At 54.7% G+C, this 24,281-nt stretch overlaps 11 protein-coding genes and 1 non-coding gene across 12 annotated transcripts; 7 read left to right on the top strand and 5 right to left on the bottom strand.

Annotated features, from left to right (window-relative positions):
• Positions 1-1,613: 1,613 nt before the first annotated feature.
• Positions 1,614-2,110, top strand: BO97DRAFT_423802 (YjgF-like protein; the record flags this gene model as incomplete). The annotated part of the gene is made up of 3 exons (XM_025696923.1): positions 1,614-1,691; positions 1,746-1,901; positions 1,973-2,110. The coding sequence occupies 3 exons, from the start codon at positions 1,614-1,616 to the stop codon at positions 2,108-2,110; spliced, it is 372 nt and encodes a 123-aa protein (XP_025552254.1).
• A 464-nt stretch (positions 2,111-2,574) lies between these two features.
• BO97DRAFT_423803 (uncharacterized protein) lies at positions 2,575-3,129 on the top strand (the record flags this gene model as incomplete). The annotated part of the gene is made up of 1 exon (XM_025696924.1): positions 2,575-3,129. One exon carries the CDS (start codon positions 2,575-2,577, stop codon positions 3,127-3,129), a length of 555 nt encoding a protein of 184 aa, XP_025552255.1.
• A 923-nt stretch (positions 3,130-4,052) lies between these two features.
• BO97DRAFT_367256 (acyl-CoA oxidase) lies at positions 4,053-6,190 on the top strand (the record flags this gene model as incomplete). The annotated part of the gene is made up of 2 exons (XM_025692646.1): positions 4,053-4,144; positions 4,219-6,190. Coding segments are annotated over 2 exons (2,064 nt in total), but the record flags the coding sequence as incomplete, so codon positions are not given.
• Positions 6,191-6,574: 384 nt separating this feature from the next.
• Positions 6,575-8,463, top strand: BO97DRAFT_450470 (uncharacterized protein; the record flags this gene model as incomplete). The annotated part of the gene is made up of 2 exons (XM_025698925.1): positions 6,575-8,286; positions 8,339-8,463. Exons 1-2 carry the CDS (start codon positions 6,663-6,665, stop codon positions 8,461-8,463), a joined length of 1,749 nt encoding a protein of 582 aa, XP_025552257.1. The 5' UTR covers positions 6,575-6,662.
• A 575-nt stretch (positions 8,464-9,038) lies between these two features.
• Positions 9,039-9,470, bottom strand: BO97DRAFT_413567 (uncharacterized protein; the record flags this gene model as incomplete). The annotated part of the gene is made up of 1 exon (XM_025696299.1): positions 9,039-9,470. The coding sequence occupies one exon, from the start codon at positions 9,468-9,470 to the stop codon at positions 9,039-9,041; it is 432 nt and encodes a 143-aa protein (XP_025552258.1).
• Positions 9,471-10,181: 711 nt separating this feature from the next.
• On the top strand, positions 10,182-10,909 carry BO97DRAFT_367259 (uncharacterized protein; the record flags this gene model as incomplete). The annotated part of the gene is made up of 2 exons (XM_025692647.1): positions 10,182-10,617; positions 10,708-10,909. Coding segments are annotated over exons 1-2 (531 nt in total), but the record flags the coding sequence as incomplete, so codon positions are not given.
• Positions 10,910-11,719: 810 nt separating this feature from the next.
• Positions 11,720-14,080, bottom strand: BO97DRAFT_423808 (alpha-glucosidase; the record flags this gene model as incomplete). The annotated part of the gene is made up of 2 exons (XM_025696925.1): positions 11,720-13,034; positions 13,086-14,080. The coding sequence occupies 2 exons, from the start codon at positions 14,078-14,080 to the stop codon at positions 11,720-11,722; spliced, it is 2,310 nt and encodes a 769-aa protein (XP_025552260.1).
• Positions 14,081-14,862: 782 nt separating this feature from the next.
• BO97DRAFT_43848 (uncharacterized protein) lies at positions 14,863-15,304 on the top strand. The gene has a single exon (XM_025697915.1). The coding sequence runs from the start codon at positions 15,045-15,047 to the stop codon at positions 15,270-15,272; it is 228 nt and encodes a 75-aa protein (XP_025552261.1). The 5' UTR covers positions 14,863-15,044; the 3' UTR covers positions 15,273-15,304.
• On the top strand, positions 15,003-15,083 carry BO97DRAFT_t120. The gene has a single exon. It is a non-coding gene; the product is annotated as a tRNA-Arg (tRNA).
• BO97DRAFT_388854 (GMC family oxidoreductase) lies at positions 15,139-17,315 on the bottom strand (the record flags this gene model as incomplete). The annotated part of the gene is made up of 6 exons (XM_025693675.1): positions 15,139-15,839; positions 15,928-16,236; positions 16,295-16,665; positions 16,723-16,876; positions 16,938-17,202; positions 17,255-17,315. The coding sequence occupies 6 exons, from the start codon at positions 17,313-17,315 to the stop codon at positions 15,338-15,340; spliced, it is 1,662 nt and encodes a 553-aa protein (XP_025552262.1). The 3' UTR covers positions 15,139-15,337.
• Positions 17,316-18,168: 853 nt separating this feature from the next.
• Positions 18,169-18,952, bottom strand: BO97DRAFT_405013 (uncharacterized protein). Its single transcript, XM_025695086.1, has one exon. It carries the CDS (start codon positions 18,760-18,762, stop codon positions 18,604-18,606), a length of 159 nt encoding a protein of 52 aa, XP_025552263.1. The 5' UTR covers positions 18,763-18,952; the 3' UTR covers positions 18,169-18,603.
• A 336-nt stretch (positions 18,953-19,288) lies between these two features.
• On the bottom strand, positions 19,289-24,138 carry BO97DRAFT_469864 (glycoside hydrolase family 18 protein; the record flags this gene model as incomplete). The annotated part of the gene is made up of 9 exons (XM_025699881.1): positions 19,289-19,929; positions 20,022-20,437; positions 20,512-20,641; positions 20,714-20,897; positions 21,002-21,649; positions 21,696-21,968; positions 22,052-22,543; positions 22,663-23,938; positions 24,116-24,138. 9 exons carry the CDS (start codon positions 24,136-24,138, stop codon positions 19,289-19,291), a joined length of 4,083 nt encoding a protein of 1,360 aa, XP_025552264.1.
• Positions 24,139-24,281: the final 143 nt, after the last annotated feature.

Below are 24,281 nucleotides of genomic sequence, written 5' to 3' on the forward strand. Positions count from 1 at the left end.
CAGCAATGATCTCCGCCACGGTCGGAGGGATTTATAAAATATTTTTCGTCGTGGCGAGGATGTAGAAGGGGGGTGTGGTGCCACTTAAATGGTTGAAAAGTTCGTGGATAAGTTGAACGAACACTGTATTCAGTCCGCCGTGGCATTGATCTAGAATCCTACCTATCCTTATACTACCTCAGTGGTACAAACTGAATGCTGAATGAACATAAAAAGCAAAAACATACAACAGAAGGGATTCGCTGGTGGTCACCCACCCAACTACTAACCTCCCGGCGTGTGGCTTGAGTACGGCTGAGCGGACGGGAAGCCCTATTTTCCACACCCTGTGGTCGTATGTGCTTAAGTATTACCAAGCAGGTCTGATGTGGGACGGTCTTTTTGATGGCTGTTGGCCTCCAGCCCTTGGCCTGGCCCATTTCACGGAGTGGATGTCGATTCCGTTTTGCACGGCGGCATTATAGTTCGATCGCATTACAGCTGTTACTTCGGCCAGGCTACTAGTACCTTGTTCCACCGCATGGAGCAACATGGTGCCAACACCCCCTGTGCCTACGACTAATACTCTACTTTTTATCATGGTGAGGATACGGTCCGTTGAGAGAAGACGATCAGAGTTGAGTGACGAGGTGGGCGAAGGATCATACTCCGGACCTTTTTTGTGAATGAAGTCAAGTGCACTTGCCAGTGACAACTTATATCATGAGACTAACTGAGTATCGAGAGGAAGAAGTCAAGCCGCATACCCCGCTAATGCAGAAGATGAAGCTGACAGCGAGACATCCGGGAAAAGTCTCGCCATGCCTTTCCGAAATTGCTAGCCCATGGGATGCCACTTGATTAACAACATTTCTTTCACCTTTGCTACGGCTCTGCAGTCATCTACTCCACTTGCTATCTACCTGCTACTTGAAAAGACTTCCCTCATGTGCTCATGGTAACTCCCTCCATCGAGAGCACATTGCCGAGGTCGGAGTCGGGTTTGAACCCCGTACGGCTCAGCTCGGATGGGCTCTCCGATGGGCTGTACTCGGCTTCAAATATCCATTCGATGCGACAAAGAAAGAATAGTACCAGCGCTGATTATGACCTTCGCATATCCCAGTCTGGAGAGTGCTTTTCCTCGTCAGAAACCATGCGATGCCTGTGGACCTCTGGAACAGTGATGTGGATGTCATTTTCATTCAACATCGATATCAATTTGAGTAGAACGTAATCACGAAAGCGTCGAATGCTAGAATGACAAAAACTCTAGGAGAGTCGATGGATAGCTCGACTCATCTAAGTTTTCGCCGGGGGAGTCAGAATAATCACAGGCCTTTCGCAAGTTCCTGTCTCGCATGGATAGGGCTGGCTTGCCCTTGTTCGGGATGACCTGCCCCCCATCAATGCGTCCGGCACGCGGAACCGGAAACTCGTTTCAGGTCACTACAGTCCCCAGTTCCTAAATAAATGTGTTCATTTATACGAGCGACAGATCCAGGGTGAGAATTTACACAGTTTGGTCATTCGATACCTCGTCTCTTTATAATGTCCTCTACCACGATTGCCGTACTCAGCCAGGAGGCTCCCGCTCCGAGCCCTCTCATGTCGCAGGGCATCATCTCCACGGCATGCTCTATTGCTCTGGCAGTCTGGGCATCGACCCGAGAACCGGAGCCTTCGTCGCCGGCGATGTAGTGGACAGGACCGTGAGTATCGTCCTCAGAATGCATAGGTACCTATCTAAGACACGCTGTAACAAGGTCCAATCATTACGGAACCTGAAACAGGTGCTCATTGCCGGTGGGAGCGACTTGAGCAAGGTGGTCAAGGTCACCATCTTCGTCTCGAGTATGGCCCACTACGCCAAGGTGAATGAAGGGTATGCGAAGGTCTTTGGCGCTTATGATGTTAAGCCGGTCAGTTGTATTCACCCAGCATCATCGCTCTGGTTGTCATAGAACCATGTACTGACTCTTGGTAGCTGTAGTGCCGCACGTGCGTTGGTGTTGCAAGTCTTCCTTTAGATGCGGAAGTCGAGTTTGAGCTCGTTGCTACCATTTGGGTGATCGTTGTGTATGAGGTAGAGCCCTGCGCAAAGGGGTGGCCAAAAGGGCATAGTGTATAAGGTTGCTATCATCACAGAGCACTAGCTTAAGGTTAACTACTGTTAAGGCCACATACAGCTCTCGGGCATGAAAAGAAGGGCTTCTTTTCTGCATGGATGTTTCCCAGGTGTTAAACAAAGGTAAGATGTCAAATGTGTAACTACCAGGAAATTCTCACCCGGTTCTTTTGTTCAACTTGACGAGCTAACCGAAGCGCTTTGGTGATTGCGATGTTTTCTGTATTGATCTTTGTTGTATTCTCTGTTGGGATACAGGGGATTTCCTGAATCTCTGCTAGTCAAAAAGGCTTCTTGTCATCAATTTGAGAAAGATATGTCCATAAAAGGACCATCAACTCCCAAGAAAGGCCTTCTTCACGCCCGGCGACCTTGGCTATACTTTGTCTCGTTTCTTCACCAGAGCCAGAAGACATAGTTGGTGCTGCTATCATTCCACCTCTCAAGTTTTTGCAGAGGCGTTCAATATGCCTCATACCGCTCAGCTTCCCAGGATCAACGTGATCCTCCTCGTTGATCTTGGAAAGATCGACCAATCGATTATCGAGCTCCGTTCCACCGAACGTGAAAGCTTTACCATCGACTGGGACGGTGCAATTGAGGCGGTTCAAACGGAATGGGACAAATTGAAGGAGAAGCGCCAGCGGGCTCCCAGCGAGTCCCTTGGCGCCGTGGTGATGTGCCGATGTCTCTGTGAGTGTGAGACTCGCAGACCGCGGAGTCTCTTGGCGATGGGTAGGCTTGGGATTCACAAGCTCGAGAGACCGAGCCAGACCGCTGTGAGGTGTCACTGCCAGTGTGACTGTACTATGCGCAAGCAGGCTCTATTGGAGAATAATAGTTCAGAGATCATCAATCTCGGCAACTACCGCATCCGAATGTTCACCGAGTCGCCTGTTGACCATGAGCCGCTTCCCTTTGAGTACGAGGGCCAGGTGGAGTTCGACCACCTGGATCCTCTATACAAGGATGCTCTGCTCAGTTTTCACAGTCTCTTCAAGAAAGAGTCGGACAAAAAGTAGGAGGCGCGGGTCCTATAAGAGGTCCCTGGTTTGACTAGTTTCAATCTTCTCTTTGGGAGAGGTAATATGAAGACTCTCGGAAATCTACCGAACAAGAAAGAAAAATGATTAGAAAAGCTACAGTAAATTAGGGAATGCATCTGAGTGTATAGAAGCCAGGCACACAATGACTGATGAAATCGGTTTTGAACTATGAGAGAACAAGATATTGAGACTATTAATTTTAGCAATCTGGTGCTGTCTGGCTTTTTCTTCTATAATGAAGCCCGACTAGATTGGCACGGTGCTCATGCAGTAGGCAAAATCCTTCGACCCACACTAAGTAGAAGAACTGGAAAAAAGCTAGGCAGCTTACAGATTTCTAGTTAATAACCTAGTTATCAATGGCCAAAGCCAAATTAGTACATAATGACCTGTTCGACCAATCTAAAATTGAAAGACACATACACTTGAACTGTTCCACCTTTTTTAGTTCTGTTCTGTTGCTCCTCACTCCTCGCATGTCAGTCTTTTCTTCACCTTACCCCTTAAAATATTCCAACATCTGACACATGCCCTAACCGAGGGCTTGAACTCGTCAGCAAGTGGGCCAGAAGCGGGTGGGACCGACTACGACTCCAACATCATGGGATCGAGTCTTGGTATCGAAAAGTCTGATAGCCGATCACCCCTTGCATTTCAGCTATGCTGCTTTGGACCAAGTGTCGACGAAATAGCCTCGGCTCAGCACCTATGCTGGTGCAGGCGATCCAATCACTACACCACCAGTGAAAAGTTTATCATTCCTGGGCTCGCCGCATGCTTTGCCGCTGAGTTGCGGCCTATATATGTGGATATCACGCCATGTGCTCGCTGACTTATAAGAATGCGACGTCAAGCAAACTAATGGTCTTGACCGGCTTATTCTGTCTTGAGTAAACACGATGGCTCTCAATCAGCAGATGGCCCTGATGGACCAGGCCCGACACGCAGCTACATTCGACTCTACGCTCTTGACATGCATCATTCACGATGGGTAAGTAGCTCCGCCAAAACAATCCTGCGCCCTACGACTGCACCTTTAGAGTTTATGTCTAATATGGGAATTAGGGAAGAGAACGTCGCTTCGCGCCGGGCAGCTTTCGCGCGCGTGGAATCTGCCCTAGGGCTCACCGACACCATGCAGCTCCCTCACATCTACAGTGGGCTCGACCGTAGAGAACAGTACCTGGAAGGGATGCGGCGCGGCCAGGCCATCGTCACCGACATGCTGCGCCACCGCCACCAGCACTTCACGAACCTCACCGAGCGCAGCCAACTGACCAACGCCACCCCGTTCGGCCTGAACTTCCTCATGTTCCGCCGCACAATTAATCTGCAGGGCACCGCCGAACAAAAACAGTACTGGCTGCCCCGGATCGACCGCATGGAGATCAACGGGTGCTACGCGCAAACGGAGCTGGGCCACGGTAGCCACGTGCGAGGGCTGGAGACGACAGCGACCTTCGACGGCGCCACGCAGGAGTTCATCCTTGACTCGCCGACGGTGACAGCGACGAAGTTCTGGCCGGGGGGGCTGGGACTGAGCTGCTCACATGCCGTAGTCGCCGCGCGGCTGGTGGTGGGCCGGGTGGATCACGGCGTGCATTGGTTTGTGGTGCAAATTCGCCACTTGGCCGACTCGACTCCCGTTCAGGGGGTGGTGCTGGGGGACTTGGGCCTCAAGATGGCGTACAACGGAACGTGTAATGGGTACGCCCGATTCAAGGGGCTGCGCGTGTCGCGCAGTAGTCTGCTGGCGGCGCATGCGCGGGTCCTCGCCGATGGGTCGTATGTGCGGGATGAGGAGAAGGGGTCCCCGGGCTTCGCTCAACAGAGTTATGCGACGATGCTGGAAGTCCGACGCGTGGTCATTCACTGGGCAGCGTTTGGGCTGGCCCAACCGCTGACGGTTGCCACACGATACGCAGTGGTGCGCGAGCAGGGCGCGCCTCCCTTCGCTTCGCCAGCAGCGCCCGAGGTCTCCATTCTGGCATACAAGTCGCAGCATCAACGTCTGTTGACTCTAGTGTCTCAAGCGTATGCTGTCCTGCTGTCTTCAAAGGAGTTCGATGACCGGTTCGCGGAGTATCAGCAAGAGAAGATACTGGGCCATTCCCGCAGATTGCCCTTCATCCATGCCGCCAGTGCTGGATTGAAGGCCTGGGCGACGCAGGCTGTCGCTGCGGGAGCAGAGGAAGCGCGCAAGATGTGCGGAGGGCATGGCTACCTTGTGATATCGGGGCTACCGGAGATGGTGGCCACCGCATGCGCAGCAGCGACCTTTGAGGGCGAGAACTATGTCATGTGGCAGCAGCTCCTGCGCTACTTGTTCAAGCAGATTAAGGCCGTCAAGGCTGATGAGCCGGTGGATCCAGACATGATGGATGCTTTTGTGGGGTACGAGCAATGGCTTCAGGCTGATGGGGAGCAGGCTCCGCCACGCCTGTTGTTGAACAGCAGTCAGCTCCTGGAGCCCGCAACCTTGTTGGGCATATTCCGACATCATTTCCACCGACTCTTGGCCGCAGCGTATCAGTTCCACGCCGAAAAAACCCGCACGTCCGCCCCCGACCAAGCATGGAACGCATCACTAACGCGCCTGCTCCCCGCTGCCCATGCCTATGCAGAATACTTCGTGCTGCAATCGATGCAGCGACGCGTGTCAGCCATCGGCAGAGCACAGCCCAGCCTTCTCCCCGTTCTCTCACGCCTCGTGGAGCTGTTCGCACTGACCACGATCACCAGTCCCGGTCCCACATTCAATTCGATTCCCTTTGCCGAGGACCAGATGTTGGACACGACTCAGTTCGTGCAGATGCGTGCACGCATCGATGAGCTTTTGGGGGAGCTCTTGCCAGACATTGTCGCTTTGACAGATGCCTGGGACTTCACGGATGCAGGTCTCTGTAGCGCGCTGGGCTGTCGTGACGGTAATGTTTATGAAAGATTGATGAGCTGGACCGAACAATTGCCGGTGAATCAGCAGGGGCTGGCCGGTGAGGCGTGGATGATGGAGGGTGGTATTGGAGACTTTCTTCGAGAAGCTGTATCGGGGACGAAAGCTAGGCTGTGAGAAAGGTCTTGGATTTACTACATTGGTGTTCAATCTTCCAGCTTCGGTGTTCGATCAGCTTGGCTTTCTCATATCTTTGGGTGTGTCTGGTGCAATATTTTAATGTTTAATCATTCAGGTTTATGAGTTATTCATAATGAGATACGGGTATGTATAGTATGTTGGATGTGGAGGTTATCAGAAAAGATTCGGTGGGAAAAGGTTGGTCTTAAATTCAAGCAACACATGGTTTCTTCTGTAATTGAGCCTAAATGATCCTCCAGGATTGCCAGAATTAATTTAATTGTCTGTCGGAATCCTGCCGGTGTGCTTGTGCTCCGGCTAAATGCGCCCCAAAGTCTCCTCACTTGCAGCACACACAGAATACTTAACTGGCTACTACATCCTACACCCTGCATACTCCAAAGATTAACAGAGCAAGTCACTGCAGACTACGATAATGCAGCGCCTCTTTTATTTGGCAACGGTGTTGCTATTTCACCTTATCCCCGCGCTTGGTCACACCAACTACAATAACCCGATAATACCAGGATGGCATTCAGACCCAAGCTGTACCTTCATCCCTGAATGGGATGATACCTTCTTTTGCACGACTTCGACATTTCTGGCCTTCCCGGGGATTCCTATCTACGCCAGCAAGGACCTGATCAACTGGAAGCTCGTCAGCCATGCCCTGTCGCGTCCCGCTCAGGCCCCGTTGCTGCTCAACGCCACGGGACAATCAGAGGGCATTTACGCCTCAACCCTACGCTTCCACGAGGGCACACTGTATCTCACTACAGCTCTGATTTCCTCAGCTATCGGAAGCGGAAGCGAATTCCTCGTCTTCACCACCACCAACCCCTACGCGGACTTCGCATGGAGCGACCCCATAACCATCACGACCACCCTGTCCGGCTATGACCCGGACCTCTTCTGGGACGACGACAACGACGGCCAGCTGTATCTCACCATAGCGGGATATAACCACTCCACCACGCCGCTTATCTTCCAGTCTCCCGTGGACGTCTCGAGCTGGTCCGCCACCTCGTGGACGTACCTCTGGAACGGCACTGAGAACGTCTGGCCCGAGGGCCCGCACATCTACAGGAAAGACGGGCTGTACTACCTCCTCATCGCCGAAGGGGGCACGGGTACCAGCCACGCCGTCTCCATTGCCCGCAGCACCAGCATCGCAGGCCCGTACGAGTCCTACGTCGGCAACCCGATCCTCACGAACAAGAACACCACTAACTACTTCCAAACCGTGGGGCACGCGGACCTCTTCCAAGACCAAGCCGGCAACTGGTGGTCTGTCGCGCTGGCGACGCGCTCCGGGCCAGCGTGGGAGACGTACCCCATGGGTCGCGAGACGATCCTCACGCCCGGCCGATGGGATCACGGTGCTTGGCCTGAGCTTACGCCGGTGCGGGGATCGATGAGCGGACCCCTACCCAAACAAACCCGACAGATTCAAGGTACAGGGCCCTTTGCAACCGACGGCGAGAAAGTGGACTTCGCGCCGGGGACATCACTGCCCCGAACCTTCCAGACGTGGCGACCACAACAGCGGTCTTTCTTCACGGTCTCGCCCCCGGGCCATCCGCACACGCTGCGCGTCGCGCCGTCATGGGCGAACCTAACGGGCAATGCCTCGTTCGTGCCGGGAAGGGATGGGTTGGCGTTTCTCGGACGGGTGCAAACGAGCACCCTCTTCGAATACTCGGCTACTGTACGGTTCGAGCCGGCGGCTGAGGGGGAGGAGGCGGGGGTGTCGGTGTTTCTGACGCAGGATCAGCATATCGATCTCGGGATTGTGCGGTTGCGTGATGCCGCGGGGAAGCTGTCTACGCACTTCCGGTTCCGCGTTGAGGCGTCCGGACGGTCTGGTCTCGCGGTTCCTGAGACGGTGGTTGAAGCGATGCCGGCTGCGTGGCGCGGACGGTCGATTGTGCTCCGCATTACCACGTCGGATGATTCTAGCTTTGTGTTGTCTGCGGCGTTGGCAGGAGTGCCTCGGAGTGAGCGCGTACTGGGTAAAGCGAGTGCGCAGATTGTCAGTGGTGGGAGTGGGCAGTTTACGGGTGAGTATCATTGTGGTGCATATTGAAGCTATATGAGCTAACTCTTCTGCAGGGACGCTTCTGGGGGTGTATACGACGAGTAATGGGCGACGCGGAACTACCCCTTCGTATTGGAGTGATTGGAGGTATGTGCCTGTTGCTCAGGAGATTGATAACGGGGTGTATGTTGATGCCTGAGGGCTTGCCCTGAGCTATGCTACTGCTATTGTGGTCTTGCTTGGTTTATCCCTCCTTCCTCCAGGCTCTTTGTACACAGTTATGGCTTAGTTAGATTGAATTCAGGTTTGACTGCAGCTTTTCAAGCCTTCGATTTTAAAACCGTGAGGATCATCAACTATAGTGTAGTTTTCTTTATGTAAGTTAGAGTCCGATGTATGTCACTTTCGAGTCTTAGTCAAGGTTACTGGAGAGATGCACAACGGACAATGTATAGTACCTGTAGTCGTAGTATATTCCTGCCTGTGTGAAACGAACAATAATTACATCCAGCTTGGATAGTGATTCAAGCTACGAGGTACAAGTTTTCAATGCTTCTGCTCCCCATACCCTCGTCTCCCTTCCCTCAGCGCCATCACTCAACATCACCTTCGACACCACCATCCTCCACACCTGCACACACTCATCTCCTCAATCCCTCTCTCCTTGCCCCAAAACAATGAATACCCCCTCTACCTCTCAACCCGCTCAAACGGGTCCAAGAACCGAATTTATTCCGAAGTCTCTCCCCCGAATGCCGTGCTCCTTCCCCTCCTTCAGTGCTTCTTTCCCTCAGTCTTCTGCCCCTCGTGCTTCCCATCGTGCTTCCCATCGTGCTTCCCCTCGTGCTTCCCCTCGTGCTTCTCCTCGGTCTTCTTCTCCTTGGGAATATGCTGGCGGACCAGACTCTCGGCCACCTGGTTCAAGCGGGTGGCGCCGCTCTTGGTCTGGGTCTTGTCAACCGCCTTCACCACAATGATGTTGCGTACAGTCTTCTCGGCAGTGTAGGCATGGTTGGACCAAGTGCCAATGTTCTGGATGAGGTAGTTTTCCTTGTCATCGGGGATCTCGCCGCCGTTCTTCTGCTCATATTTGCCCTTCCTCTCCAGGCCGCCGGTCTTGTCATAGGCCCAGTAGGAGATACGGATGGCGAAGGCCTCGCTCAGCAAGAAGAAGGCGGCGAGGAGGATGAGCTTGAGGTTCTGCATTTTGCTGAGTGGTTTCGATTGGACTTGGTTGGTTTAGGTTGAAAAGAGAATGGTAATAAAACCGTTTGGAGACTCAAAGAGCTGATTGAATTAGTTTGGATTGATCTGATGAGGAACTGCGTGTTGTTGTTCTGTTCTTGCTGTTTGAGGTGTTACTCTTAAGCATTCTTATACTTTTTCTCTCATGGGTGCTGGGTGCTGCTTCGGAGTTTCGCGGACGCAGCTTTGGGGGCCATGTTGGTTGGAAGCATATGATCTGACTGTGGTGTATTGTAGCACGGATTGACTCTCTTGCAAAGGTGCTTGAGCTTGGGTTTGGGCTTGTGCTCGTGCTTAGTGCGCGATTATTCTCTAGCTGTGTCAGCTGTAAGCAACGTCAAACCAACCGCCCCATTGAGCTGGACTGGCTCGAGTCAATTCGGAGTGCTTTGCGGAGCTCGTTTGTTTTGGTATTGTGGGTAGCGTGTGGAAGTTGATGTGTGTCAGTGGTCGAGTTTCTGGTTGCCTAGAGATAGTGGATTGTAGTGCTGACTGCATGCAGGGACATTGAACCAGGGTCTCAGGGTTCACGAAGCTTTTGGTAGGGCAATAGGGCTGGGGGGCCAAGACGGCTTAAAGGGGCGGATTCTTAGCGTGGACTTACTTTAGTGGGGGCCATCGACGACAACTCTCTCCCTCTCTCCCTTCCTCCTTACTTTCTCGTTCTTTTTCCAAATTTCTTCTCTCAATATCGTCTCTCTTCCTCTCATTCCCTCACCTATCTCAATATCCCTCGTACGTCTCAGAACAGGAAAACCAACACAGCACTAAACCCCACGATGCAACCCAACCACCCCCCAAACGTTTCCGAAAGATCATTCTCCCTCTTCCCCCTGCTCCCCGGTGAACTCCGTAATCAAATCTGGCGTCTGGCCCTACTATCCCTGATCAACGACTTCTCCCGCCCTCAATTCTGCTTCTACCGTCCCGGCCGCGGTTACTGGGACCCGCGATATGTCACCCCGTCAGACCCAGACTACGATCCCGACGATGACGAAAACATCTCCTTCGAGTTCCACCACGACCGCCTCGACCCGGTGGTCGTGTGTGTCCCGCTAATAACCGTGAGCCGCGAAGCGCGGGGGCTGGTTCTCCCTTTGCTGAGGGAGTGGGGGTACAGCTACAATGTCCGGGAGGGTGGCTGTCGGGATGGTCATCACGATCACGGTCACAACAACCATATCAACACCAGCACCAGCAAGGGCACCGACAACGACAACAACAACAACAGCAAGATACCAAAGTTCACCCGCGCCATCGACCCCCTCCACGACGCCCTGTACATCGCCCCCACCCACCTCGACGACTTCCTCGCTGAACCTTGGGACCGGTGCTTCCAGCCCGATCTCGCCGATAAGCAGATCAGTCGGCCCGCACCGAAGATGAGTCGGCTGGCGCTGCCGGTGGCCGGGCTGACGATGCGGGAGGGACAACGCGGGACGGTGACGGCCGTGATGTTCGAGTTCTATCGGACGGAGGAGGTGTTTCTGGTGCTGGGTGGGGGGTTGGTGCCCCGGACAGAGCGGGAGCAGTGGGTGCTCGAGGCTGTAGCCGGGGGCCCGGTGTGGGTGTGGGATCCGGTTGGGGGGCGATTGGTTTTGGAGGATGGGAGCGAGGGTAGTGATGCGTTGGACGCTGTGAAGCGGCTGGTTGAGGCGGAGACTGTCAAGCTCGCTGCCCAGTTGGCCGAGGTGGATACGAGCCGATTTGTCATGCGTGTGGCCGTTGCGGTGCGGGTGGGTTGAGGGCTTTTCTCAGGGGGGTTTGCGACAGGGGGTGGATGTGGTTACCTTTCAGAGCGGGCGTGATATCTATACGCGTTTGCAATGCCAAGCGGACGCTGCAGCTGTCCCCGCATATTCATCCTGCAGAATTTCAGCCGAATGGCTGCCAAGCGGAAACTGTCGATAATAGGCTAAAGTGCACAGATTCGATCATTAGTCTCTGCTTGGGTACCATGGTGACTGAAGAAATAGACGTGCAAGGACATGTCGCTCTATCTTTGTCCAAGTAATTAATGCGGCTACTATCTGGGTTACCTATCCTCCCAGAAGCGACAGTACGCCTCAAATATCCCATTGCAAAGCTGGGGCATAACCATCATTGAGTCCATTCGTAAGTGCTAAACCACAATCCGGCTAAGTCTATCTTACACCTCCGCTCTCATTCCATAAAGACAAGTGCGTAACCGGCTCCATCTCTCACATCAATCAAACGTGCAACACTGTCCCATTCTCCTTCCGCACAAACTCCCAAAACACATCCAACTCCTTGCTGCGGGCACCGTCCACCACAAACACCGCGGGCTTACCCAACGGCGCCGGCACTTTCACCGTCTGGCCGGCCCGATAGCTCATCCCAGACCAAACATGCGTGTAAGTGCGGCTCCGATCCAAGCCAGGCAAATACACCTCAACCTCGTGACGTCCCTCGTCCAGCACGGGGGCAACATACAGATCGCGGCCCAGGAAGAAGCTCTCGTAACTGATGCGGCGGGCACGCACATCCTCGGGGTGATACAGCACGGGCATGCGCAGCAGCGGCCAGCCCTTGGTCTCGCTTTCGTTCGTCAACACGCTGCGACGATAGGGGCCGAGACTCTTGAACAGGCGCGCGTTGTACGCGAAGTAGCGGTAGGTAGTGCTGTTGCTGTAGAACTGGGTGTTGACCTCGGGGACGTTACCCTCGTGGGAGCGGAAGAAGGCGCTGCTGACGGCGGCGAGCTCGCCCCAGCGGCCGAGCAGCTCGGGCGAGCGCGGGATCGCGCCGGACGGCGTGCTGTTGGCGGTCGGCGGCTCGAAGATGGTCGTGTATCCGCCGATGTCTGAGTGGCTGTGTGCGTAACCCGAAATGCCCATCTGGCCCATGATCGTCACCGCGGACTTGATCCCGTCGTTGACCGTCCACGCCACGGCTTGGTCGCCCGCCCAGAACAGGTTCATGTGTCGGTTGGCGCCCATCGAGGCGCTGCGGTGGAAGGTCACCATCTCCGAGGCGAGCGGGGTGGTCGACGCGACGGAGCGCTGGAAGGCCGCCCAGTCTCGCGGGTAGCTATTGTGGTAGAAGAAGGCGTCGCCAGTTGTGTTGGCTAGTTTTGTGTCGGATGTGATGGGCGTGTACTCGCCAAAGTCCCACATGCAGCCGGAGATGTTGGCGCTCCAGACTTGGTTGCGCAGCACCGAGGCGAACCAGGTGCGGGTGGCGGCGTTGGTAAGGTCGAGAATGCCGGCGTCGATGCCCTTGCCGCTGGAGATGATGGCCGTCGTGTTGGTCGTGGCGTTCTGCACTGTGTAGTGGTTCTGCGTGGCCTCGAGGAAGAGGTTGCGCTTGTAGCCGTCGGACTTACTGCTGACGTTGGCCAGGAACGGGTTGACGTATGCCAGTGTGCGAACACCTTGCTCGGTGCGCAGGTCCTGCACGAACTCGCTCCAGGTCGGATAGAGACTGGTGTCGGGTTCCCAGTTCCACCAGAGGCGCGAGATATTGATGTGTCCGTAGGGGGCGGATTGGAGGTGCGTTCCGGACCTGGGGCCATTGTTAGTGGTGCTTTGGTAGTGTGTGGTTCGGACACCTTACCAGTCTTGCAGCCAGACTGCCGCGACGGGGCAGTCGTGCTCAAGTCCTTCCTTGACGATGCGGTTCACCTTGTCCTGTCCGCCCTGGATGCCGAGGACGGCACCTTGGTCCACCCACTCGGGCAAAGAGGGCATTCGGCCCGTGTAGTTGGTGAGCATGGTGATTCCGTCCAGCATGTTGTCGGCCTTCATAAAGTGTCCATGCACGGTGAGAGCGTCGTACCGGACAGTGACGCTGTCTGGGTCACGGAAGTCAAAGGCTGCATACGCGGTGTCGTCCTCCAGCAAGTAGAAGACATGACCGTCGGAGCTGATGTACTGGGGGATGGAAGTATAAGTCGTGTAGCGATCGCCGCCGCTGAAGAAACTCTGCGAGTCCTCAATGGCTGTGTACGGCTGATCTCCGCGGCCAACACCCTGTTCGCGCGAGAAGATCGGGATCGTTTGGTTCTTCATCGATGCAAAAGAGGCCTGGGCGCCCAGACCGTAGAAGTCCTCCGAGGCGTGCGAGGCGAAGGTGAGATAGAGTCTCTCCAACGGCGCGCTCCCACTGCGGCCTGCATCCACGTTCACCTCGAAAGCGACCCGGTCCGTAAGGTTGGTGGGCACCCAAAAGCTGCTCGAATAGGCGATGTCCTGGTGGCTGCAGTTCAAGAGGTAACCTTGAACGATCACCTCCTTGCCCACACTATCTTGGCGAGTTGACCGCGTGACATCGGTAATGTTCTGGCCCTGGCAGCGACCCTGGTCGACATTGGTGATCTTGAAGTTACCACTCGACTCCACGATGTGATCTTTGCCGGAGCTGGCACTGAGGAAGCCCCGACCGGGTACAGTGCTGAGGACGGTCTGGTTGCCTTGGAGGATGGAAACCTGGTGTAGGTCGGACTGCCACGCGAGCTCAAATCCGTTTCCCAGGGACCAAGTTGGGCGAGCCTGTCCTAGGGACAGGGACGTCGCAAGGACGCCGAGTGCGCCGAGATATAAATGCGGCATGGTTTGATCGAGACTGACCCTTGGCCCTGAGTATCGACACGGGGGTTGTCGTCCGTTTTATAGACTGATGGGTCTCGCGCCCGAACTGTCGCCTGGGGCAAGGCATTGCCGACATGGGTCGATGGTGTTGGAGCAGTGAGGCTCCAACTACCGCTCACATGTCATCGTACGGATTGGAGATATGGTAGTTTGCTCGTGAGGAGTCCTTTTCCGGGTGAAAGAGTACCACTAAAACGAAAGACAACTCGGAAGAGTTTCCTCGCCCACCACAGCAACCGTCATTGCCGTCCCCAGCCAAGGTCGGAGGAATTTATGCAGTGGACCCCGTCGGCAAACAAGCCGAAGAAAATGTGCAGAGTGAAGCACCGTTGGCTACGGTCAAATCGGGTCGGGAGAAATCGTGAAGAGAAATTCGCGAGAGTGACGATTGTTGCCTGATATGGAGATTTCCCCACTGTTTCTGGGGAATCCGGAGAGAGACCGTCTCCACTGGGGTTGCACCGCGCTGGTTACTCGGGTCGAGGATTTGGCATTCGCTTTGCTCTTCTTGGCTGGGCCGTTTAATCTTGGAATCCCATTCGGAGACAGCCACCGTCGTCATCGGTGGTGGCTGTTCGCTGAATGTGCGTAGGTGGGAAAATTGTGGTGTGATTGTTGAGGAGAATATATTTCCGTTGGAAGAGTGCACCACATGACACTAAGTGTCTACTCGTGTAGCCGCATCACCCAATAAGTACTCGAAAATCCTTCTAGAGCGTATAGAAAAGCTGTAGGTAGATAAGAGGTAGTCAATAACATATAGAAGTGTCATGGGAGCGTCCAGATCACAGTGCATGGCTGATGTATGTTGAGGAAAATTCAGAGAAGCATGGTGCCAGATGGTGGTATATGATTACTAGCAGTAAATAAGACAATCAGTAATGGCCGGGTGGCGCAATGGTAGCGCGCTGCCTTCCGGTTGAGGATGTGGCAGTGGTTGCGTGTTCGAGTCACGTCTCGGTCGTTTCTTTTTCTTTTTCATTCTTCGCCCTCCTCGGCTCCGACATACCACACCTACCCAACTGACCCAACTGCTACTACTATACCACACTGGATGCTCTCCACGCTTCTATGTGTTGAATTTGCTATCTTCATTCTCCATTTAACACTTCACAATAATGCAATCCCATCCGTATTTACTACCGACGGTTAATTCAATCCGGTACACGCAAAGATAGTCACAAACCACTTAAAATGATATCAGCAGCCTGAACCTGATTAGCGAAACTTCCAGCAACCGGGTTCAATGCCTACCTGCTCCGCGATGGCGTACATGGGGGCCTGATAATGCGCCGCCAGAGGTATGGGAATCACGCCCGCGTCCACCACGCGCAGCCCATCGATCCCTAACACCCGACAGTCGCCATCCACCACCTGCCCCATGGAACAGGTTCCTGACGGATGGAAGACAGTGCCTGAACCCATTCTCCGTGCCCGATTGTCTATCGCCTCATCGGACCAGTCACCCCGAAGAGAGTCGTCGACTCCCCATTCCACCGCGTCAAGACCCTCCACATCTTGAATCGCGCGGGCGCAATCCCGAACACACTCATACAGCGCCGATCGGTCAACAGGGGACGCGAGTAGCTCTGGGTTCAGGGTAGGGGAATCAGCTGGATTGCCTGACCGCAGGGAGACAGTTCCACGGGAGACTGGGTCCACGAGGATGTGGGCGATGGTGAAGACGCCCTTGGCGGGCCATCCTGGTGCTGGGGGGTTCCTAATACATGTGTCGATGGATGTGTATCTGGGACTCTATGAGTAACGGTGGTGGTGTGAGCTGATTCACGACGACAGGACAAGCTTACACGACGAACGCCTCGACTTGGAGCTTGCCCTCGGCGGAGTATCGTTTGTACCTGGCTGGGTCGAGGACCTGCTTCGCCAGCGCGCGGGTTTTCTGATCAGCGGGCGCAAACGAGATCCAGTCGTAGGGCAGACCGGCGGTCCAGTCGAGGTTGGGACTCTGCATCTCTCCGTCACCGAGGACGGCGTTCGGAAGGTCGATGGACCAGTAGGTGAAGATGGCTGGATGGTCGGCGTAATTGTGTCCCACGGGGAGTTCAACAACGGGGCTGATGCTGTGCTGCGCCAGGTCGGCTGCAGGGCCAACGCCACTGAAGAGCTTTCAGTATGGCCGTTCAATATCAGGGGAATGGAAGTGGTGTGGCCAACCTCAGGAGAAGGATCTTGGGCGAGCTCTGAGCTCCTGCGGACAGGATGACCTCCTTCGTCGCTTCGACTAGGAAGTGTTCTTTCTTATCGCCTACCAGACGCGTCGCGATCACCCCTTTCGCGGTGGTCCCGCTGATAATCACCCTTTCCACGAACGCATGCGTCCACAGCGTGACACTCTCTCCGAGCACATACCCGGCAGCATAGCTTCTCAGTCCATCGTAGGTGGAGTTGAACCCCTCTGCGTATCCACCCGGTTGCCCATCGTTGATATCCACGGCTTGCTTGCACCCGCGCAGCTCATGGAACCGTCGAGTCTTTTCCCGCAGGGGGTAATTGCGCGGCTTGCCACTGTTAGTCGCATGGCTGACCTAGAGTAAGAGGTTAGTGCTACCGAGTCATCGTGGCAACTGAATGACCCAGCAAACCTTGATTGGGCCATCATAGCCATGGACATCTGCCGTAATGAGACCCTTCTCCTTCAACTCGGCCGAAGGATACCACGTCTCGGACTTCTTGAAGTACGGCAGAAGACTGCTCCAGGACCAACGCTGGTCTTGGACTAGATCGGCCCACTGGTCACTATACGTCATTAATACCTGAGCAGTCCCAGAGCACAGAAAAAATAGAAGGGTGGATGTACTAATCAACAGCCGGTCCCCGCGTGAAGGCCTGATAATTTACCGCAGAGCCCCCGCCCACGATCTTGCCCGACGTGAGGTTGACAACGTCGCCTCCGAAGCCCCGTGGCTGTGGCACCGAGCGGTAGTTCCACTCGATACTCGAATCGAAGCCTCCCGCAAGCCCCAGGGCGGGGAGCACGCGGTCATCTTTGTCGACACCCGCTTCAATTAGAAGAATGCGAAGGTCGGGTCGAGCATGCGAGATGCGGCTTGCGAGGACGCAGCCTGGGTTGACTTGATCAGTATATATTATAGACCCTGGTTATAAGGAGGCTACCTGCTACACCAGCTCCAACGATAACAAGGTCAAACGAGAGATTGGGGACTCTGGGATCCATGTTGCACGGGTTCATGGAATTTTTAACTACGCCGAAGACAATCAGCACAGGAAGATATGCCCGACTTTATACAGCTTCAGCTGATAACCCATACAAACATCCCGGAATGTGGAAGCATGTAAGCTGAAGAATTGCGGGTTTATCCGCGCAGCCGGGGTCCAGACCTTTTGTCCCGCATGATACACTCATTCCAATTCGCCAAGCTGAACTATTTATATCTATGTACGGTGAGTCTTTCAGCTGCGAAGCTTGTCCACATCGCTCTTGGTCCGACCTTCTTCAGCTGCAGCGAACGCCACCGGGTGTCAGATGAGCTGAGGAGGATAGAGAGTTGTGAGATGCTACTACATGCGCTTACACAAATGGGATTGCCGGAGGAAGGATTGAGATCTCTCGGCATGTGGTCTCACTTGTCGTTCAATATAGTATATCTTATAATTATGTCTAGCACATACAACCACAGGGTGTAGAAAACAGGGCTTCCCGTCTATTCAGCCGTACATATTAAGCCACACGCCGGGAGATTAGTAGTTAGGTAGATAACCACCAGCGAATCCCTTCTGTTATATATTAGTACTTACCTGTTTCTTTTTTACTCTAGTAAATAAAATATTATTACTGTCTTGACTTTAATTTTATTTACTTCTCTTTAGTTATTCAGGGTATAATTTTGCTAAATTATACTTATTTTCTCACAGCTAATATAGTTTTATACTAAGGACTGAGGAGTGAAATAGCGTGATGAGCGAATATCTCTCGCGGGAGTCAAGATAGTATTGTATTGCCTTAAGATGTTATCGCTGGTTTCCCATTCTCGCGGGTAGCTGCTACTTGTGTGGTGTTCGCGGCCACTCGCCTAGTCTCTCACGTGATCTCTCATCCTATTCTCGCAGGGGTAGTTGATGTTCCTTCGCGATAAGCTTATCGCGAAGGTTGTAAGGATATTAGTCCTTACACTTACCCTGCCTACCCCGTCTACCCAAACATACGGCTGACCCTGACCGCCCCGCACGTGACGCACAACCTGCCTAACCTCCCGACTCATCCCTGACCCTGTTGTAGCTCCTCGAGCTATGTCTTGTCTATAAACCTAAGAATAGCCTGACCCGAGTAGCTAGTTAAGAATCAAGAGAACTGCTATTGAGACCTGCCAGCCTGAACTGCTATACCTACCACCCCTGCCAGCCCGCACCTTGGCAACTACTGTACTGCAGGTATCGCGTGGTCTTTTACCGCAATCCGTGGGACCCCCCTGAGGTGGATTTAACATTGGAGCTGCAGGAGATTCTCAAGGCAAAGAGGCTGCCGCGGCCGAGGGATACGTGGGCGCAGAAGCTGAGGGTTTTGGTCGAATGATCTGGCCAGACGGAGGCTGCAAGAGGTGGTTGTTGGGAGAAGGGGAAGGGAGCGCGGCGTCTTCGGTCAGAGGGATTTTATTGTATCGCATAACCGTCGCTCGGAAATATAGGCAAGGGTTGTTAGAGGATGACGATTTGTTGAAATCTTTCAAGTAGGACGTTATCGTAGCATGAAGGCCAAATGCCAGTCAATAGCAGCTGCAACAAAAGAGGCATGGTCACATGATTAGTACTACCAGGTGACTCGTCCCGGCCAAACATTATCAACTGCAAGGTGGGTGTTGGGCAGGAAATCAGCGGAAAAACAGCCTGGAGTTCCCCGGTTATAAGGAGTGCCAAACGGTCAAACAGAGCCTTGGCTGCGCTAGCCAGTTCGGGGCGTCAATTGGCTGCGTCCAGTAAGGAAGCGAGCTGCAGTGTGACAGGAACTCATCCCGTGCATATTCCCCACTGTAGGCCATGACCTGGCACCTCTCCTAGCTTCGAGCCATCGTGCACTCAAAAGAGCACCTAGTCTGCCTGACGGGGGTAAGCCGCCAGTAGTTGGACACTCAGTTGACAAAGCCAACTGGGAGCTAATATCCGGTTATACATGATGTGATACTAATACAGGCCTCACTTGACCTTCTGGTGGCCTGCGTCACCGTCGCACTCCATATAGCCTTTCGCCCCGACACGGCCCTCCCACTCGTACTTGGCGATGGCCTCGGTGATGATGGTCACAATATCCTGACTTCCCGTGTAGTAGGTGACGTCGCCAGTGACCCCAACATTCTGGACGCCGAACTTGCACGAGCCGTACGTGGCAATTGCGCGTTGGCGGTCGATCCCCGTCGTCCAGTGGCCGCCGGTGCCCTGGATGTTATGGATGATGGTTTTGCAGTCGGACACCAGCGGGGAGGCCGGGGTGGTCTGGTCCACGTAGGTGTAGCCGCTGCACTTGGTCACGCCCTGCAGCGGGTTGCACGGGTAGTTCGGGGCGCTGGCGTTGGACTGCGACGGGTTGGACCACGAGGCCCAGGCGACCTGCGGGCTGCACACGGGGAGGCGGATGTAGCCGGGGGTGGTGATGTCTTGGTTGGAGAGGTCCTGCAGCGTGTCCGGGTCCAGCGGGTTGGCGACGGGCCCGCCGTTGACGTTGCCGTTGGCGGCGTAGGTGCGGACGGAGCCCTTGATGAGGTCGTCCAGGGTGATGCCACCCCAGGCCCCCCCGCCGAGGCTGCTCAGGCCGGGGGCGCCGTGAAGTAGGTCGCGTCCTCGCCGCACTCGGAGGTGCCGCAGTCCGGGCAATCCATCCGCTTGCCCAGCTTCTTCTCCGCGGGGCAGCCGCTCCACTTCCCGTCGGCACGCACCAGATAGTAGAGCTTGTCGTTGTAGCACGAGTAGGTCGCCTCTTGCGTGGCCGCCGTCATGTAGTCGGACAGTGGGTTCTGCGCGCTGCAGGGATAGCCCGAGTCCACGACGAAGGCGGCGGCGCCGGAGACGGCCCACACCGACGGGATCGCGAAGCCGAAGAACGCCTTGTCGATGGAGCTCTCGCTCTGCGTGGTGGTTTCCGGGGTCGTGCTGGGTTTGACCGAGGGGGCAGCGCTGCTGCCCTCAATGAGATCTCCATTGGCGATCATTCGCGTCAGAAGCGCGATCGACGTCTCAGATCCGTTGAACAGATTCCAGAGTTGGTTCTGCGTCACGTTCGCCCATCCGGAGACCACCGACCCCAGGGTGGCGGTGAAACTCTCCTGCGAATGTGCGGTCCAATGGCCTCTGTGTCCACACAGGGGTCTGGTCAGCCACGGTCCTTCCCTCGCCCTTCTCTCCGTTCGATTGAGGTCACTTACTGTTCACCTTCTGGAATGGCGGCGGACGCAATTGCGGCCCCAAAGGCAACCGCGGCATTGCTGATGTCTTTGGCGGTGTCGGCGCCAGCTTCGCCCAGAACTGAGCTCAGCGCCGGTAGACTTTCAAAAACTATGGAATCGTCAGAATTGGGTTGGGGGGTGAGGAGGGGAGACACTCGAAATGTCTGTCCAGGTGATTTACCTCCGTCGAAGTACGGTGCAGCCACCGCAGTGAGACCGAGACCTAGGAGGTTGGTCAAGATCACCAGCCACTCGTCGCTGGGAGCCGGAGGCACCGGTGCGAAGGTGCTTTCAAAGTCCTGGAGCTGGTTGTCGATGTACGTTCCAGCAGCTACGCTGATGGCATCGAAGAATTGGGAGTACATCTGGATTGCGGGGAAAATTCGTCAGCAGCCACATTCATTCATTCATTCATTCATTGATTTCGTCTGCTTACCGAGTTGATGACTGTGAGAGATTCATAGATCACCATCGCCGCGGGACCCGAACCCCCGCTGCCGAAGCCTTCAAAAACGGAACACGGGTAGGAGTCGGAACAAGAGCCTCCTGGCGCGACCAAGCCACAGTTGGTCGATTCGCCGACATGGAAAGTATTCATGAGGGAGTAGGAGAATTTCTTCTCGTCATTCGAACCAGTCAGCTTTTGCTTATCGATATTCTCCCAGATGCCGATGGCATCGGACCACGCATCGGAGGCGTCCAGCTCCGACCAGCGCTGGGCGCACGGCATGTACAGAACGTCTTGCATGGCCGGGTCCGAGCACGTCAAGGAGGTCCAGTTGCCGGTCCGGTTCCCCTCGACATAGGGGTCTTTGTCCAGGACGACGTCGTCGATGACCCCGGCCCAGCTCTTGGCCGGGTAAGGGGGAGGATTGTCCTTTTGCAGGTCGGTCGCCCAATCGGTGGTTCCCCCCATGGCAAGGCCCTTGTAGAGTGATCGTCGGGAAGCCTTGATGCCGTCACTCATCCAGCCGACCCATTGCGTGTCGTCGTACACCAGGATATTAGAGTCACTAGCAATGTCGATGTAACTCTGGGTGACCCGGCTTCGGTCGGCGAGGATGGCCTCGATTTCGGCATTGGCGATGTACCCGGGACTTTGAGTACACGGCCCCGGCTTTGGTGATCATGACCAGAGCACTGATGGTTTCCGTCAGGTTCACGTCCGAGCGCAAGCAATTGCCCGTCGGACAGCCAAGCTGAGACCAATCGCTGTGAGCATCCCACTGTCCGTGCAGATCGTAGGTCATATAGATGATGTAGTCCAGAAGCGGAGCCATTTTCTTGATGGGGAAGCCCTTGACGTACCAATAGGATGACGGCGCCGCAATCGTAACCTCCCGGTCGTGAAGAAGATTCCGCAAGATAGCAAGGAAAGCGTGATAGTTGTCACCGTCATCAGGACTCGCAGGAGGAATGCCTGGAATATCCGGTGCCTGGAATAGAAAAAGAACGGAAGGTTGATTAGCCACTGGAACACAGCGGTAGGTGAAAGGGTGAGGGCGGTGCATGTTCTTACCCCCGGGTACTCCCAGTCGATATTGACTCCATCGAGATCGTGCTCTTTGATGAAGTTGGCGATGTTGGTGGCCATGGTCAGACGATTGGCGGCCGTGACGCCCTCACGGAAGATCATGTACGTGCTCGGGTCGGTGGAAAATGCCCAGCCACCGATTGACAGAATGCGTTTGGCGCCCCGGATCTGTTTGAACCGGGTGAACTCGAACAGCGTGGTCTTGTGGGGAATCTGGACCATATAGGAGGAGGATAGCACGCCAAAGGAAAAGTAATTGTGGGTGTAGGCAGAAGTGTCAATCTGAGAGACGTCCTGATACAGGCAGGGACGCTGCAAGTTGAAACCCTCATAATAACCAATGCTCCGGTAGGTGGCGGGAGGGCTACTCCGCACCATCTCAGTGCCACAGTTTGAGATACAGCCTTCGGTGCCCTTCGCCGCCGTTCCAGGAGCACCCGTGCCAGTGTTGGTGCAGAACTCGGCTGTCACACCACACTGAAATCATTGTCAGTAACAGGCACAGATTGAGGCATCGAGTGAGGAATAGGGAACTACTTACTTGGCCACATACATCACAAGCACGCATTAAGAGGGCACTCGTTGAGCTGGGAGACATTTGTTCCACTGGGCGGAGTCGGGGTGCCAGGGACCTGTGGCCCACAAATTGCATTAGAGACAGACGCGGGCATGGGTGGGTTGCCTTCACTCAGACAAATAACTTCATGGGCGTAGAGGGGGCGCGAGCAGGTATTCCATGCCCAAGTACCGGTGTTGAAATTGTTGATGTCATCGATCGTGAGGCCGTACGCAGCGGCAATCGTGACACAGCTGTCATTCGGCTGGACAGTGTAGGTCGCACCAGTGCCATCGGACTGCGGTTTAGAAGCGAAGTCGGGCAACGTACCGGCCGAACAGCAGACGTGCTCACCTGCAACCAGAGAAGAGCACTCCTTTGACTCGGAATTATACTTGGTGAATTGAGCCGGGGTAATACCACATTTCTCCGCCAACGTAGTACAAGTATCACCAGAGACGACCTGAGCGGTGGAGCAGGTGGTCCGAGGAGCGAGGGACCTGCGCCGACGAACAGAGGATATCGAGTCGGGAGAAGCATAGGTGGAGTTGGAGTTGAGGTTGACGCTGATATTGCTAGCGTTGGAGGAAAAAGAGTACAATGGCGTCGCAAGGGGGACTCTGCCCGTGACGTTTTGGACCGATGGGAATGCCAAACATTCCGCCTTGGACCACGATGTGAGCGCGTCTTGTACAGCAGCAAAAGTTCCGTTGCCGGTGGCCATAAGGCCGAAAATGTGGTGAGAAGTCTGACCCGGCTGGCGGAATTGCATGGTCACACTCGCTCCAAGGCTAGCGTTGGATCCTGCAATGGACCTTTCCAGGTATGCCAGCGCGACATCACCAACACCCTGACTCTGCAGACCTTGACCGACGTAGAGGCCCACCGAGGTTGAGCCGTAGCTGGCAAAGATTATGGTTGGATGGTTCACGGCGCCGAATCCATTGGACAGATATTGGCGGAACTGCTTGACGAGGGTGGCGAGCGAAGGTGAAACTGATAGGCCCTCACTGGAAGGCCAGGATCCAATCTGATATGTGCCATTTACGGGGGCTGGGGCTTCTTTCGACTGCAAGGCAAGGTTTGATGTATTAACCGGCAGCGTCGCCCAATCAGGACCGAAAGAGGTACAAGTATAGATGCGATGAAAGCTGTCGGGATCATCGACAGGATCAGAGAATGAAAAGGAATAGAAAAGAGACTCTTCGCACGAGGCGAGTTGTTCGAAGTTGTGATATAGAGACCGGTTGCCAGGATTAGGCCCCGATGCGGCACATCGGGCTGGACAAAAGACCGATCTGCCCTGATACCCGGGACTCGCGGGGAGCCGAATGGGCACGTTGATGGCGACCGATGAATGAACAGCAAAGGAAAAGGTGAAAAGAGCGATGGGATTATTGCGGATCAGTAATAACAGAAACAATAATTAGAGGCAACACAGAACCCCATCCGGGGTAAGGGCACGCTAGTAATTCACTAACTAATTCACTGACTGAATCACAGAGGGGTCCAGCATGGAAAAGACCCCACAGACCGTAATTGGGCAATAATGGCGCAGCCTACAGAGATGGGGTGAGAGTTCCTACACCATCCCGTGGCTTCCGATCGGCCCCCTGAAAAAACCATTCATTATTTATTTCCTTAGGTTGTTCTCCTCCC

The sequence above is a fragment of the Aspergillus homomorphus genome (assembly GCF_003184865.1).
Source record: "Aspergillus homomorphus CBS 101889 unplaced genomic scaffold BO97scaffold_14, whole genome shotgun sequence".
NCBI lineage: Eukaryota > Fungi > Ascomycota > Eurotiomycetes > Eurotiales > Aspergillaceae > Aspergillus > Aspergillus homomorphus.